Here is a 16,383-nt window from a genome sequence, read left to right as displayed (position 1 = left end):
AAACCTGAATCTTTAAAAACATTTTTAAAATTATTAATGGACCACGTGCAACCTTACTATGAATGTTTTACACTTTAGATGTATTTCTCACGTTGACTAGTTGTGAAGAATCCTTATTTAGAAGGTGGTTTATCCCGTGGTGAAAATTTTGGAAATCGCATAAAATATCTATTTGTATCTGAAACTTTCCATCATGAAGAGTTCCGTGCCTACCTAGGTTATGTTTTATAATATCATAATATACCCTTAAGTATTACAGAACCATAAAAATGTTGCTTTTATGAATAATTGTTTTATTTGTAAATGGAATACACATTTTAAACTAAACACAAGAGTTAAATAAAAATTGTATCTCATCTTACCCTAAACAATTTTTGTTATTTATTTATGAAACAAATCACTTCCCGCAGTGTCTTGAGTTGACAGGAAGCGTATATTTTTCCTTGTTTAATTCCTGGCCACAAAGGCGCGGTGGGCGGTATTAATCCTAGCCCTGTCTTGCGAGTATCACCCTTAATGGGTTACCACAAGACCGCTTCGAGAATAACAAGAACTTCTCTAAAGCTCGACCGAATAATCAAATCTGGCAGAGGTGTAATAACTCGGGGAGGTCTTTGACATTACCGAAATCATTCTACGGACATTTTGAAAACATTAATAAATATAATATTTAACAAGCCGATGAATTCACAAAAAAATAAACTCATTTCAATATCAAATAATGAGAAGAATTTACTTAAATTTATTGTAAAAGACTAGTAGATAAATAAAAGGATATTTTAACAGTGAATTTTATTACAAACTTTTTATACACACACCTTCCGAGATACCAATTAGTCCCATTATGCGTAATTGCGCCTAATTATTCATTTATCTAAGCTCAACTGGGCTTCACGTTTAGTAAATATTTATGAGAATTTATTAGTGAAATTTTTCATGGAAATTAACATTTTGAACCAAAATATCAAGAAAGTGATGCAAACATGGACAATCTTTTTTCTTTGCACAAAATGTAAGAAGTTTTTTTTTGTATAAAAAGTGAAGCAATGGAAGCTATTTAAATATTTAGATGCAATCAAGTCGACGACGTAAGAATAAAAAATTAAATAATTTATTGTAGTGTAATATATACGGCACTAACGTAACTAAACTAGAGTGAATTATATTGAATTTTGTAAACTTAAACTTTCAGTACTAACTCCAAAATATGCACAAATTGCAATAAATTATGTATCGTTAAGCTTACTGAACTTTTGTCGATTATTAACTTTTAACATTAGAATTTGCCTCAGATACAAATATAAAGCTAAATAAACATTTAAAAACCTTATAATTAACACCTACAGTTATTTTTCCACAGTATCTGCCACAGTTTAAATCTGGTACACAATGTACCCGCGTTGGTACAAAACACTCCCGGGCTAACAGAAGCGGCAAAGGGTGAATAAAACGGGTAATTGCAGAATTAATATTTGAATGCGAGCCAACTTCAGTAGCCCTAAGAGAGAAAAGAAAAAAAAAACAGTGGACTGAAAAAATATTAACCTTTTGTTTGACCGTAGATTTTACTCCTTATTCCATGGTCCAATATATTTATTACATTATACGCCTGCTTTTAATGAGTCTGATGGCAAAATTTAAATTTTTTTAGATTTTAGTGTGTGGCTTTTTTTACTAAGGCTAATGTGTGCCCTGCATTGCTGGTGGTTATTCTTAGGAGATAGACTATACTATGACTATATACTATGATATACTATGACATACTATGATATACTATGATATGATATACTATGATATGATGCTATGATATACTATGACATACTATATACTATGACATACTATGATATACTATGATATGATATACTATGATATGATGCTATGATATACTATGACATACTATATACTATGATATACTATGACATACTATGATATACTATGATATGATATACTATGATATGATGCTATGATATACTATGACATACTATATACTATGATATACTATGACATACTATGATATACTATGATATGATATACTATGATATGATGCTATGATATACTATGACATACTATATACTATGATATACTATGACTATACTTTCTACCATTGCTGAATCCTCTGTAGGCCTTTTTAAGCCAGATTAAGCAATGTTAGCGCCCGAAAATATTTTTTTATGTCTTGATTACAAAACATCGATTTTTCTATACTTTATATAAAAACAATATGCATATATTATATACATAAGCCTTCCGGAAAAAAACTTAAACGACAGTGAACCATATAAATATTAGTTGTCTAGTTTAGAAGGACTAAGCGCACAAATAGACAGACGCGGATAGCTACTTTATTTTATAATATTTAGTGATTTTGGACCTCACAGACCACATTATATTTGTACTGATATATCGGTACTGAATCGAACTGAACTAAATGTGGTTAGCTAAAATGCGAAGTGCAACCAAAGACCTTACATTCCAATGCGTAAACCTTCATAACTTAGATATCATCATCATAGATTACCTTATTATGTCAACACTTAAGTATTAAGAACTTTTAGAGTGATTTATTTGTAGGGTATTATGCCGTGTGCGCTACCTCCTTGTTTATCCAAAGTTTCAGACAGCATTACAATGTCCATCATCAGTTGTTCAAAACGTTGGCCAAAGAAAGAGGTAGCGCAAAACGGCAAAATACCTCAAAAGTAAATCACTATAATATCTATTAACTCTCCGAAACTTCTTTCCACCGAGTGCTTTAATGTTTTGACACAACTTTGCATTCGAATACGCGTGTGTTTTTATGCACCTATATTATGTAGGTGTCAAGGTATAAACGAAACAAAGAGTTGGAGGTCAATTGGAGGTCAAACACTGGAACCTATTTTTTTCGCCATGAGGTGATTTATCACAAAGATAACACTTCACTAATTATTGAATAACTATTATTTTTAAAGATGTTTTTGAAAAAAGTACAATAAATGGGAAATTCAAGTGCAGAAAATATAACAAAAGTAATCAGTGTCCGATCCAATAGTTTTCAGTGGATGCTTGATCCACATTCACGAGTGACGTTAACACTCAACATTCTCAATCATATCTCGACTGGATTGGTACTGTTCAAATATTAATTTTAACGAGCTTCCCTGAAGTGGATGCTATTCACTTTCAGGAAATGAATTTGTAAAATAAATATTGTTTTAAGATTATGATAAATTAAGAAAAAAGTAGTTTGACTATTAGATATTATTTACGAATATCGCCATGTGAAAATATTTTTACTTAAACAAACAATAAATTCAATTTAACCCCAGTAAAATCATTATTTAAAAGAAAAAGTGCATTAAATTATTTTCACTATAAAATAATGCAGTATGACACTAATGCCATCTAAATAACGTCTACTCAAAATATTTTTTGGTTTTGTTTAAAGGTATTTATCAAGATTAATATTGAACGGCGATTATTTTTTTAATACAATGGAAAACTCCAAAAGTATTTACCTATCTGATTTTTTTTAATACTAGAGTTGTAATTGATTCATCTATTTAAATAAGTATTTATTTATGGTTTTAACATTGAAATTCTATATTGAATTCTTGCAGATTTGACACACTATTCATCTAAAAGCCAGTAAATATCCGCAAACCCTGTTAATTTTGATAAAAATATCTATATATAATTCTTTTATACCAGAATGCCAGTTGATTAAAACTTAAAAATGACAAAGCGCATTTAGTTCGCTACGCGGGGCTGTGTTTTTCCCGAGCTTATTTGTCGTGTTATAAATGCTCCGTACGCAAAACGGCTACAATTGCTCCATGCTCATGTTTTGCTTGCACTCAACTCGCCTAGTAGCTGCCACATACCGTTATTCAAATACGAGGCTTCGGCGGTCTGGGTATGAGGTTCGAGGTATTCGTAACACAATCGCCTGCAAAATAATGAAACGCTGGCAAAAACTATTTCCGACACGCTGAATTATTATTACGTGCGATAATTGAGATAAATAAGTCATCTAGATAGTATAATTGTTTAGAAATGTGAATATAAGCGGCCAATTTGGTTCAAACGGCGTTTTTTAGTTTTTTGTAGAAAATTGCACTGTCAACCCTAATTCTGAGACTAGTCCATAACTAGTGAAATGCAAAAAAATTTTTTGGAAATATATAACTTTTAAAAACAATTATTTTTTTAAATAACATAAAATGTATCTCATATCATTTTCGATGTTGATAATATGCCTGCTGATTGCTGAATGAAGAAGTGATTTAATTGTAGCATCTTCGCTGAGGGATACATCGTTAGTTTGAGAAGACGCGATTTTCTTGGGAGTGGCTAGGATCCCCTAGAGTTCTAGTATCGATGATGAAAAAACTTGAGTTTCGGAATATTTTTTAAATGTTGCTGGGAATGCAGGCATTGTCAAATAATCAGATTATTTCAAACTTCCACTTTTTTTCCTTCATTTCAATTTCCTTACGCGTTACAGAATTCTACTGTAGGGGAAAATGAGCAGTGGGCTCTTAATGTAAATTGTAAAATTAATTGTGTAAATTAAAATGGTATATTTTAAACACGTTGTAAGTTTATATCTAACGCATAATCTAAAATGCCTTCTAAAGGTAATTATTTGTCACTTCCAGTTAGACCATTACTTCTCCGCGGAGATAGATGCTCCTGAGGAAGTTGCTGAATGGCGCTATTCAAAAACAAAATGACAAACATAGATATTTTAGAATTCTTCTTACAATATTCTTAGTAATAGACTATTTTTCAAAGTTTATGAAAAACATCCAAAAATTCTGACAGTTTTTCAAACTTTTATGTTCATACGTTTTGCAGTAGACTGTGTCACGAGTACGCGGGTGTACGCTACCCGGTACCGGGTACCTACCGGGACCATGGTCTACGCGGGTCGTATATTCATAGCGCGCTGCGCGGCGCGGCGTAGCGCTACGTGAAGCACTCTCTACGGAACGCCGTTAGCGGATGAAGGCAGATCTCGCTACTCGGATACTACGGCGGCCATTCAACAGCCGTCCATCAAATATTCATTTGTATAATTTTATGCGTCCGACCTGCATGCTAAACATTGCCTACAGCTCCAAATTATCCAAGAGACACCTTCCATTAGTGCGGTGCTTGCGGCAGAAAAGGGAACTTAAAAAATGTGTCTATGGCAGAGACTGGTAGGAATTCTTTTGTCTTAGATAAAAAAATTAACTCTTGGCCAGTGATTTAGATTTCAAAAACAAATGAAGGTGACCGGCAAAAAACTTTCCGTATATATAAAAACATAGGGATAGATACTAAACAAAAATGCTTTAAAAATTCAAATGAAAATTGTTGTCACCATATTCTCTATTGTTAGATAGCAAAACAAGCCCAGTTAGGTAGTGTGTCAAGTATGAAATATGTCGTTTCAAAAATGATGATCCAATGTATCTTAATATAAAAAAACCTACCTGTATTTTTCCTAATATTGGAATGCAAGCTAATTTTTTTTCGCCAAGAACTCAGTAACATAGTATTGGAAAATATTTAACAAATCTTATTAGAGAGACTTACCTTTGGATGTGCTCTCCTAGGGAAGGCCACTTTAGGGTCAATCTGAAAACAAACAAAAAAAACTCTTAAAAGTTCATACATAAGTTGAATTGTTACAACGCTTTTTGTAAAATACATTATCCACAAAACATGTTCAAATATACCAACAAATCATTATTGCTCAAGACCATGCGTTTATCCTACCATTAACGTTCCATTAGTCAAAAGGGTTTCAAGGAGCAGACCTTTCTTTCAACGGACTCCCTTCCAACCCTCCTTACCGTACCTTTCAACTTGACATTTTAACAGATCTTCACCAAGAAAGAAAAGAGGCATAGTGTGCTTGCTATAGAAAGGAAGGTAGCCAACGCACATTCGCCATTTCATTTCTACCGTCGTAAATTAACGGGAAGGGTGCGTTCTTTTGATTTATCCTGTGAAGAAAAACATATCTAGGCAAATCCCGTGCAGGAGGAAAAAACGTGAACGGAGGGCGTCCCCTCAAGTTTTGCTTCAACTGCAAAATCCTTTGTTTTAGTAAAACCTATTACGCGCGCAAAAATGCTGTGCCCACCATTTCAAATGTGACCTGCGGATATGGTTTATTTAATTTTAAATACTGCCACGTTCACGAAATTACAATAAATTATGAAAATAATAAAAGAACTGGCATTATAATTTTTGCAAACCCTCATTAAAAAACAAAAGCTCTTATTCGTGGAAGACATATCAGAGAGAACTTGGCAAAATAAGATAAAACATTCTTATAAAAGATTTATATTTTTTGAAGAGGTTATATATTATTTATTAAAGTGATCTAAACAAAGTTATTTGGGTTTTAATGTGGTAAATAATGTCATCACAAAGTGATAAGCTTTCAGTAGAAATTAATTCTTATAAGTTAAAACACGGAATTTCTATGATTTCAGTCACCAAATTTAATTGACCCAATCCCATCGTTGCTCCAATCAAAATATTTTCTTTAGGTACAGCCGTGTAACATATTTGTTAAAATAGCTGTTTATTTGATGTGGCTTGTTGACTCAGAATATTTTTATTTACCCAAGGAACACAGAAAGAGTCGAGGATTACACTGATTCACGATGTTTTAGTTGTAGACGAGAGAGATATGGAAAAAAGCGATTTTCGTATCGTTTATATCAGTTCCCAGCGGCTCTAGGGACGGAGCCGCCCCACGTCAAGTGGGTAACGCGGCTTATGCAAGCACATTAGTCGAGATATAGAGTTACATCAATAGAGCCTTCGCATTGGATTCCACCGTATATGTCGGTTGAATTCAAACCTGCTCAGAATATTCGAATACCGTTGTCGGAATTAGAAGTAAATTTGTTCTTAGATATTTTTTGTTCCTTGAAAATGTTCATGTTGTTAAATTGGTTGACAATTTTTAATAAAAGATAAAGTAAAATTTGCATTTTACGCTGTGCTTTTGAGTAAAAAATGAGGATCTTCATATTTACGCTGTTGAAGAATTCTATTTTAAATTTAAAAGAGTTGTTCACATTTTATTCCGGAATGTTTAAACTCTTATTTATGTTGGCGTAGGTAGTAACCTTAGGCAGAAACAAAAAATATAAATCTTTTATGGAAAAGCATTGTCAAACCCATGTCTTTTTAAGTCGTCGGCCTAGTCAGCATCAAGGCATAACACGGACCATTTAAAATCTATTTACCCATTCGCACATATCTTGCGCCGATAAATCGTCCAAATGTGAAGGATAAATATTTTTTACGATTTTTTATAACGCACTATCGATATTCCTCAGTAATGGCCCCAGAAAAATATCTCCGAAAGGAAAACCCATTTTCTATTCTATTTAAACCGCTTGACAAAAAGATAATTTATTGTCTGACTAAGCTGGAATCATGAAAAATTATAAGCATATAAATTTTAGCTTTTCCGCTCGTATTTCATTTTTTTTTGCAAATTTCATGATTCTTTCTGAGCCCTTATAGAGTTTAAGGAATATATAGAGTATATTATTAATTATGTTTTTGCAGGGAAATTTTTAGTGTTTTGAACTTTGCAAGGAATATTATTATGTTACACACATAAAAAAATAAAGTTATTACCCAATAACACGTTATAACCCATAATGTTCACATCACGCAAACATTATTTAAAAAAATAATTGTATAAATACTAGAAAAACAAAAAAAAGTGCATACAAATACCAGTAATATACAGAGAGTTGTTTTTTAAAATTTCATGATTCTAAATAAACCTTTCAGGAAAAGGACTTACTTCGAAGAATTTTATTTTTTATTAACTATTTTTTAATACTAAATTATATACAAATGTGGAAAATTATTAAGTAGAGAAATAAATTAAACCTTTCCGGGTACCTCCACCCTCCCAGACGCAGACGGCCCAAAAGTTTTATTGGGTGAAAAAAGGTAGCGAAATCCGCTCACCTTTTGGAAGATTTGCCGATTTTATTCTCTGAACCCCCGATACCGTGAGCTCCGAGTTTTATCAATCGTAGAACATTAGTTCAGCTTTTATACTTTATTTATGATGTAAAATAGAAGGTTTGGGACACTTTATTTGTAAACTGACATATGAACTGTAACTTAGCCCAAACAAAAGGGACAGTTTTTACTCCATACGAAGATAGTACATTTTCTAGAGATGAACAATTTCGTAAGAGTGATTTTTGAAAGCATACAAGAAACGTTGGGGTGTAGAATTTTATTAATATTTCAGCAAATTGAACTAAGAAATAATTAAAGGTGTGGATGAGATAATAATTTATAACTTTCAACAACAGCAAAAGTATTTGTACATTGGAACTATGGCAATGGTTAAATAAATTTTCAGTTTAATTAATATTAGACACAACCGCTTTTCGCGTGAATACATTTGTTGTCTGTATTTTCTTGTGTTGTGTTTTAAAAGTAAAGGTTTTACACTGGCTGTCATTGTAAATAATTCAAACAATAGAGTGTTTTATTTGCTTTGAAAAATAAAGTAAGGAGGCCCATTAGACATAATGAGATTCAACCTTCCGATAGCTTCCAAATATAAAAAGCAGGATTTAAATAGCCAATAAATCAACGTCGTATTTAACTAAAATCGGTTTCACCACCATGTAGATTGGCCGTGATACTCCAGATAGTCCAAAATGTAACTCGGCGGTCAGCAATCTAGGAAGCGGCCACCGAAAAACGGTCGCTCTCATTGAATTAACAAAGTATAATGCTTATTTATTGCCAGTTAGACAAGGCACGCTAACCCTTGTTGTGTGCAAACCAACCTACCTCCTACCAACCCCTAACCCTACCCCTGCCTAGTAGCTAGCCCGTGAATTGTGGATGTCATGGAAATCCGTATATGGTATCCTATCCACTGAATGTGCCTGTGCCTGTGCCTGTGCCTGTGGTACTGCGATATAATTTAACATTTGGATACTTTATGGCTCTTTTATCAAGTGTAACTTCGACAATCGAGGAAAGGCAAATTTTGATACATCGCTTTAATCTAGTAGAGGATTTGTGCGGAATAAATATATTTCAATAATACTACTATTATTTGAAGTTGTACGGAAGCGTAGGTTTATGGTGGAATATTGATTTACCTATCAACTAATAATTTTAATACGTACCTAACCTATTATTACTTGCGCAGTGTGCACTTGCGCAGTTAATCAGAACAATTCAATATAATTACGATTTGATGCATTCCTTTCCGATCAATAATTCTTAACGATACTGTTTTGTTATGTTACATTTGGTTACTAATTGGCGTCGTAAAGACGTGTGCAATGATATCGGTATTTTTCGACTTATCAAAATCAATCAAACACATTAAATTCGGTTGTCTATACATCTCGCTCAACTGTGGTTCAACGAACTCAAATTTGCTTTGAATTTAAGTATCATTTTCAAAATTCGAATGGATTGGGTAAAGGATTCATACAAGCAAATAAAACACATAAAATATAATTTTTTGACAAAAAATTATTTTAAGTATTTAAAGTCATTTTCAAGATTGGAGTTGTCGAAAATTCAAATTATCCCGAATTGAATTGTGCAGATTGAATTATATGCAGATTTATCTTGACTACATCTAGAGAAAACAAACTTAAAGTAAACCAATTTTCATTAATTTAAGGAAAAGTGGTTTTTAAAGTGAGATTGAGGTAATTGTTTTTTTAATCTGCTTAAACTCAAATGGTTAATTGATCGATTCTTTATGAGTAACATTTCCATTCCAAACTTTCATTATCTTTCTGGTGGCAGCGATGCCGAAACTTGGAGCGTATTTTCTAGCGCATTTAATATCTGGCTCAAACTGGCGCGTTCTCCTTTCTCCCGTGCCCCCTTTAATGCAAGAAGATAAATTCCCACAATCACCGGCTCATCCGCTCGGGGGAGAGCGCGAAACGCGCCGCCCAAAAATGAGCGAAAAAAGTATCGAGTTAATAAAGCGGAGTTTAGTTGCGGCTGAAAATCGAGAGACGAGCCTTTTCGCTTAAAGCGAGATTCATTCTGACAAAAAGTCGGCGGTTCGCTGCCGGCCTGGAGAAAATCGGCTTAGGGGTGTTGCGGCTCGCGCGACATGCGCGTAAAAGGCATGCTGCTGATAGATCCATTGCGACATCTCTCTCTTTCTCATAAACTATGCATGTAACAGAAAAGGAGGTTACGGCGGCCCGTGGCTCCCAGTGGGCCGAAAACCGTGCTGCATTTTGCCGCCCTACTGAGTATGCCGTATGCCTTACCTACTTATAGCGGTTATTTATGGGCTATTGTAAGACAGAAGATGACACTGCTTTTCCATTGTGGTATTTTGATGATATTTTTTATGTATATCTATTGCTCTCGTTTCTGCATCAGACGGCTTTTATTATTATTGCCGCATTTTATTTTTATGATCGTATTTTCTCGAGTGTAGTAATTTTTCAGCCAAAATTTTATTGTGGTTATAAAATTAATTTTTAGTTAATAAGAATTTCTTAAATACATTAATAAAAAAATAAATAGTGATTAATATGGACTGAAAAATAGTACCGGATGGCCGGAAAAATGAATTTCAGGATAAAAATATTTCATATATCGAGCTTTTCTAACAAAGTGAAAAACACAATTATTAAAAACAACATTATGCTCAAAGATTTAAGGTTGGTCGCTTTACGTTTAGGGAATAGCTTCGGAACTTTAAAAATAATTCGAAACGACGAAGACGAAGACCCGGTTTTTCTGTCCGCTCAAAAGTTGATATTTTTCGCTGTCGCCCGACTCCCGAGATACCAGAGGACTTTCTCAATTGAAAAGATTTCGCCTGCTGATTCGGGCGAGAGAGACAGCTCTCGTATCTGGCGTTTTTTTGTATCCCCTCGCTTCCGTCTTGAAAGCATATGCATGCATACGGTTTTTCTTTAGAATAAAATACATTCCGTGACTTAAGAGTTATTGGTGACTTTCATTTAAATCTATATGGTAGGGAGCAGAGAATAGAAGGTACAGAGTACAGAAGCTCATGTTTTTGTGTCTACTTGTGTACGCATTCTTTACATAAAATAATAGTATAAACAAAATAAAAAAAACACTCAAGAAATGAATGAAAATCAACAATGTTCTAAGCATTTCTTATTCATTTCTCTTATTGTGAAAATGTTTCTTAGAATACGATATTTCGTGCTCTTATTTTTTAAATAGCGTACCAAAGAAAACACGACTAGAAAAAAACTATAGCGATATAATAAAAATCTATCTAATCAACGCGCTAGTATCCAATACACCCTTTAACAAAATATATCATGTTTTGTTAGGCACTTGATGAAATCCTGAATAGGTTTTATCATAAAAGTTACGAAAACACGTGGATATTTCGTAAATTGTAGGTTCTTCTAACAAGTAAAACACTTCACGCACGCACGAAACGATAGTGATAAAAATGAAAAGTTCACTCCGTGTGGGATACATACGATAATGTAAAGGAATTTTGGCACGGACCTCGTACATTCTATAATTTGAAGTTCCCCTCACCGCTGAGACTCTCCACAGAGCCCTAAATTTAGTGGCTCCCCGGTAAGTTAGATACATTGCCAGCCAAACAGGCGTTAGGTGAAAGAGCGTTAGTTAGACGCTCCCTGATAATAATAAACGTAGAGGCGAAACAAAGAGTTACCTCCTTAACCGTATACTCTCCCGATAGAAGTAGCAACGGATAGCAGTTGCCAGGCTTCTCTCTTCGCTCTGGCACCGGTTAGCGGGTATCAGGGAGCCAGGAGGTGGTTGGACGGAGTGAATGGCTATAAAATAATTTAGCTGGCGATTTTCGGTTTAGCACGGCAGAGACGGGTGATCATTATTTCTTTATGAGGCTGCTAGCACATAGAGCTGCAAAGTGTTGCCACTTCCACAGGAACAGCAGATTCGCAGCAGATTGGCGGCTTTATCAGCACCCATCTTTTCCATTGTTTGTCAGTCGATTTCCAACTGGTAGTTACTTTCGCATCAACTCGATTGGCATGGAAATAAAGGAACTCATTAAAGGCGCACGAAGGAAAGTCTAGTTTGGCCAACAAAAACTTCATGATATTAAAACGATGTCGACCTATAAATTACCTGTTTTTCAATAAAATAAATGCGAAAACCTAATTAATCAGTCGTTTAGATTATGCGTAACCATAGAATAAAGAAGAAAACAAGTTAAGCGTGTACTGTGATGCATAAGTCTGATGATTCTCCGATTACATTTCATATGCAGAACTGTGTTTCACAATGATTATGAAATTCAAATAGGATGGCGGTAATATGCGATGTCATGCAAGTGTGAGACCAAGGGCGTGCTAAATGGGCTAGAACCAAAAGGTACTGAGTTAGATTGAATTAGAATTTTTCTCTCTGCGAAAACGGTTCTCAATTCAATTTACATAGATACATTCAAATGATATTGTTCAAAGTAACATTATCTAACGGAAATCGATAAGAATAGCAAATTCCATTTAGTAACGATACATTTTAATAACGGTGCAATAATATCGAATAAATCGCCAGTCTATTAAGTAGAATAATTTGAAGCAAACCAGAAGCAGAGCGCAGGGTGTTGGAGATGGTGGACCGCGTAGGTACCTAGTACTAGTAGTACCTACGGAACAAGCTCCAGTGCTAGCGGATATAGGTAGGTACCTATATAATACTAGTTATAATACGGGTGTATACGTTTCTCTAATGCGGACGGCATAAGGACGAAATTGGTTCATCGGGGCCCGCATTCTGGCGAAGTGAGTGCTTACCTAAGCTGGAAACTGTAAAGTTTTCCTTTAAATTAATCGCTTGAAAGAAATATCTCATTATGGTGATTAGAAGCAATCGCGAGTGCTGAGAAGATAAGTGGTTTGATGCTGGTTTATCTAGATGCATCCACCCGAGGAAAGTTTTCATCTCGTTTCTCGGGCTTATGTAAATTTGGTTAAACTATGGTAACTAAAACTTTTTTGATGTCAGAAGATACTTAGCCGGCCTGTAATTCATGACGAGATGATTTCTTTTTACATGGAGTAAAATGAAATTTTGTTTTCATTCGATCATAGCCATTTCAAATAAGGAATCAAAATGAAAGGGAGAAATTAGTAAGTATCGCGAAGCATATTACTACACGGAGAAAATTGCGTACTGATAGTTTATTAAGAATATCTTAAAATTATTGATAATACGGTAAAAAACAGGATTGCAGGCCCTTAACGAATGAATCAATAGGTTTCCTGATAAACCTTTAGTACAATAGAAATATATTATTATATTTCGTCATTATATATAATCAATGCAAACATATGCAATTTACTAAAAAAATATCAGGAAATAGCCTGCAATCCCGTTTTTAACCGGATGACCAAAAATTTGAAGAGATTTTTAATAAATTAGCAATACTCATTTTTATCCGTGTAGTAAGTTACATATGTAGAGGTTTTCTGAAAAACATTGCATAAAGGGTACTTTAATTTGACTTATATTATGAAATGGGCAGTAAAATTGTCGTATAAATTTAAAGAAAGGTTTGAGAATAGGTTTTTCACCACTAGAAAATGAAAAAAATGTGTATCAAACTTTATTAATTTAATAGGTACGATAAAGTACATTTTCCAGGGAAGAACGTGATATTTGAAAGGTGTTATAATTTTGGGTAAATTCTATTTTTAACATCCTCAAACAGAGCCATGAGCCAGGGTTTCACACAAACGAGAAAGTGGCCGACCCAGCTACATAATATTATATCAAAGCTAACTAACGCCTTGCAAAGCCACATATTTGCATCTATCTATGTGCGAAGTTTCCTACTTTGACCCTTTTGCATTTATACCAAAATGATGTTATAAAGCAGAGTTGCCGCAGGTTTTGTCGCGGTGATGGTATCAGAACTTCATATAGGCATCAGATGGTGGTGCGGTTAAACTTTATACACCACCTAAAACTACTTGCAACGAATCATTTTTTTCAATTAGAAGGCCAAAGTCACTGAGAACTTTGATGATTTTCACGAGCACTTGGGTAGTGAAACAACTGAGAGGTTGAGAACAAATTTACATGATTGACCATTCGTTACTTGTTTTTGATGCAGTCAAGATTTAATAACTACTTTTCAATTATCCCGGAAAAGTTAGCTAAAGAGTCATTTCATATTTTTATTTGATAATTTTTAATTAATTTCTGCTACGGTATATCATACGTAGTAGTATAAATAAATAATAGTAGTTAATATATAAAAATAATAGTTAAATTGTGTTTTTATTGAATTAATGATTTTTCAGTTTTGTAATAAGATAGTTTGAGGAATTCAGACAAAAATGTCATTTTAATAATTTTAAAAACCAAAAAAATAAACCCGTAAAAACAAAATTTTTAATTGTAAGCAATAATTAGTAGCCTGAAATATCAATACAAGTTGAAAATATCTCCCGAGAAAAATAAATGCCGCCAATGGGAATTGAACCCGTGCCTTTTGATGTCCGGTCAGGTGCTCTGTAACCACTGAGCTATGTCGGCATATTTCCAACCCGCTAAATGATTCAATACGTACTAGTACCTTAATCAATCTCAATATTTTTCCACCTGTAAAACACCAACTTTATTTTTGTAGGAAAGGCTTTGTTGGTGCTAAATTTTTCACTAGATGGTCGTCGAGACATATAATATTTTCATTTATTGGTGAAATATTTTTGACTTAAAATATCTCCCCAGTAAAAATAAAAATACATTATTCATTACAAAATAAAATACTCATACAAACTAAAAATATATATATATATATTTATTTTTACTCAGGAGATATTTTCAATTTGTATTGATATTTCAGGCGACTAATTATTGATTATAATTATTTTTTATCCTTTATGCTATGCATAAAACCTTGTCTTATAAACATTAATTTTTCATTAAAAAATAATAAACTTTTTTGTTTATTTTTATACATCTTTTTAAAATTACTTTTAAAAAATATTTTTTTTTAGTATTGAACCTTCCTACCCAGCCCCTGGAGTTGACAACTCCAACAATCTGGCAAAGTGGCGATCGGGTAGGACCCGCTGTCCTAGTTCTTGTATGTTCAATAGACCTTTTTTGCAAAACTGAGTTATGAATGCCAATATGTTCATTAGCCCATTGCGCATTAATGAAGCTCAAAAAAACCATATTTTTTGGTTTTTAAGTGACATTTTAAGCATTTTTCGAGTGCCAATATCCACTCACGGAATAATGTTTCATTTCTTATTTGTTCAATCTCCTGGATATTGAACATTCACACACTCAAAATAATATTTTTTTAAAGTTCATAGATATTTGTTCAACATCCCGCAGAAGGTTGAGGTCTTGAATGTTCAATCTCCACTGTCAACCAATCAGGAGCCGGCTAGTTAAAATGTGCGGCCATGTTGATTTTTAGTTGTTTTCTAACAACGAAATTGTTCCACTAAAAATACGTTTAATTGCGAATATATACTGTTATTGAACTAAAAAATGACTTCACCTATTCCAGAATCAATAAACCTTAGAACAGTAGCTCAAATAGAAAGGTAAGTCTTAAAATTATGTCATTTATAGGCTTTTTCACCATAATTTACATGTACTTCTTGAATTTGTTAGGTAAATATACAGGATGCTTAATTTATTATTTATTTATTCAATTATTTATTTACAAACTTAAGACTTTTACCTAAAATGAGTATTAATAAATTAAATTAGTGCATTAAAACTTATTTTTATTCAAGAAATACAACAAAAGAGCCAGGACATGGAAATATGCAAGAAGTCAACTGTCCTCATAGTCTGATTGAAAGACATCTACGACACATATTTAGTCCGTTATCACTGCTGAGATCGCTGATGAAAACGAAGTCCAAATATTTCAATTTTGAATTCATTCAATTAAAAGTTTCTGATTTTTTGTTTATTTAGTCACATAAAAAAAAAATAAACATATTCTATGTAGGAACTACAATAAAACCAACTAGGCCCGCTACTAACAACAATAAATGTAATGTTAAATACCGCACACCCATAACCCAAATCGCGGGATATTATAATTTTAGGATTTCAAGAGATGAAAGTATTTAAAAAAATAATATTTTATTCACGATAGTCAACATAAATAATAAGCTCACGGCAAATAAGACCTTCCGAAAAAAAAACTTTCTAAAGTAAGTAAACTTTAAAAATTCCATTTATCAAATGTAGGTAAAAAACAATAAAAAAAAACAAATTTTCAACTGAAAATTGAACTTCAATAATTTTACGCATCATTCGGGATTTTTTTATGGAATACCGCACACCGTCTCAACTGCTCCCAACCATCTAAAGCCAGTGAGACTATGGAAT

At 33.3% G+C, this 16,383-nt stretch overlaps 1 protein-coding gene across 7 annotated transcripts in view; it reads right to left on the bottom strand.

Annotated features, from left to right (window-relative positions):
* Rbp6 (RNA-binding protein 6) overlaps positions 1 to 16,383 on the bottom strand; it is a 648,561-nt gene that overhangs the window by 270,826 nt on the left and 361,352 nt on the right. For all 7 annotated transcript variants that reach the window (XM_089635054.1, XM_089635053.1, XM_089635056.1 and 4 more), the window contains one exon: positions 5,566 to 5,607. In XM_089635054.1, coding sequence (XP_089491180.1) covers positions 5,566 to 5,607 — 42 coding nt within the window. The remainder of the gene's footprint in view (positions 1 to 5,565; positions 5,608 to 16,383) is intronic.

Source organism: Hesperophylax consimilis, chromosome 8, assembly GCF_061612785.1.
Source record: "Hesperophylax consimilis isolate HC1 chromosome 8, BYU_Hcon_1.0, whole genome shotgun sequence".
NCBI classification, from domain to species: Eukaryota; Metazoa; Arthropoda; class Insecta; order Trichoptera; family Limnephilidae; genus Hesperophylax; species Hesperophylax consimilis.
The sequence above is the reverse complement of the archived record's forward strand: the minus strand, read 5'-3'. Positions and strand labels throughout refer to the sequence as shown.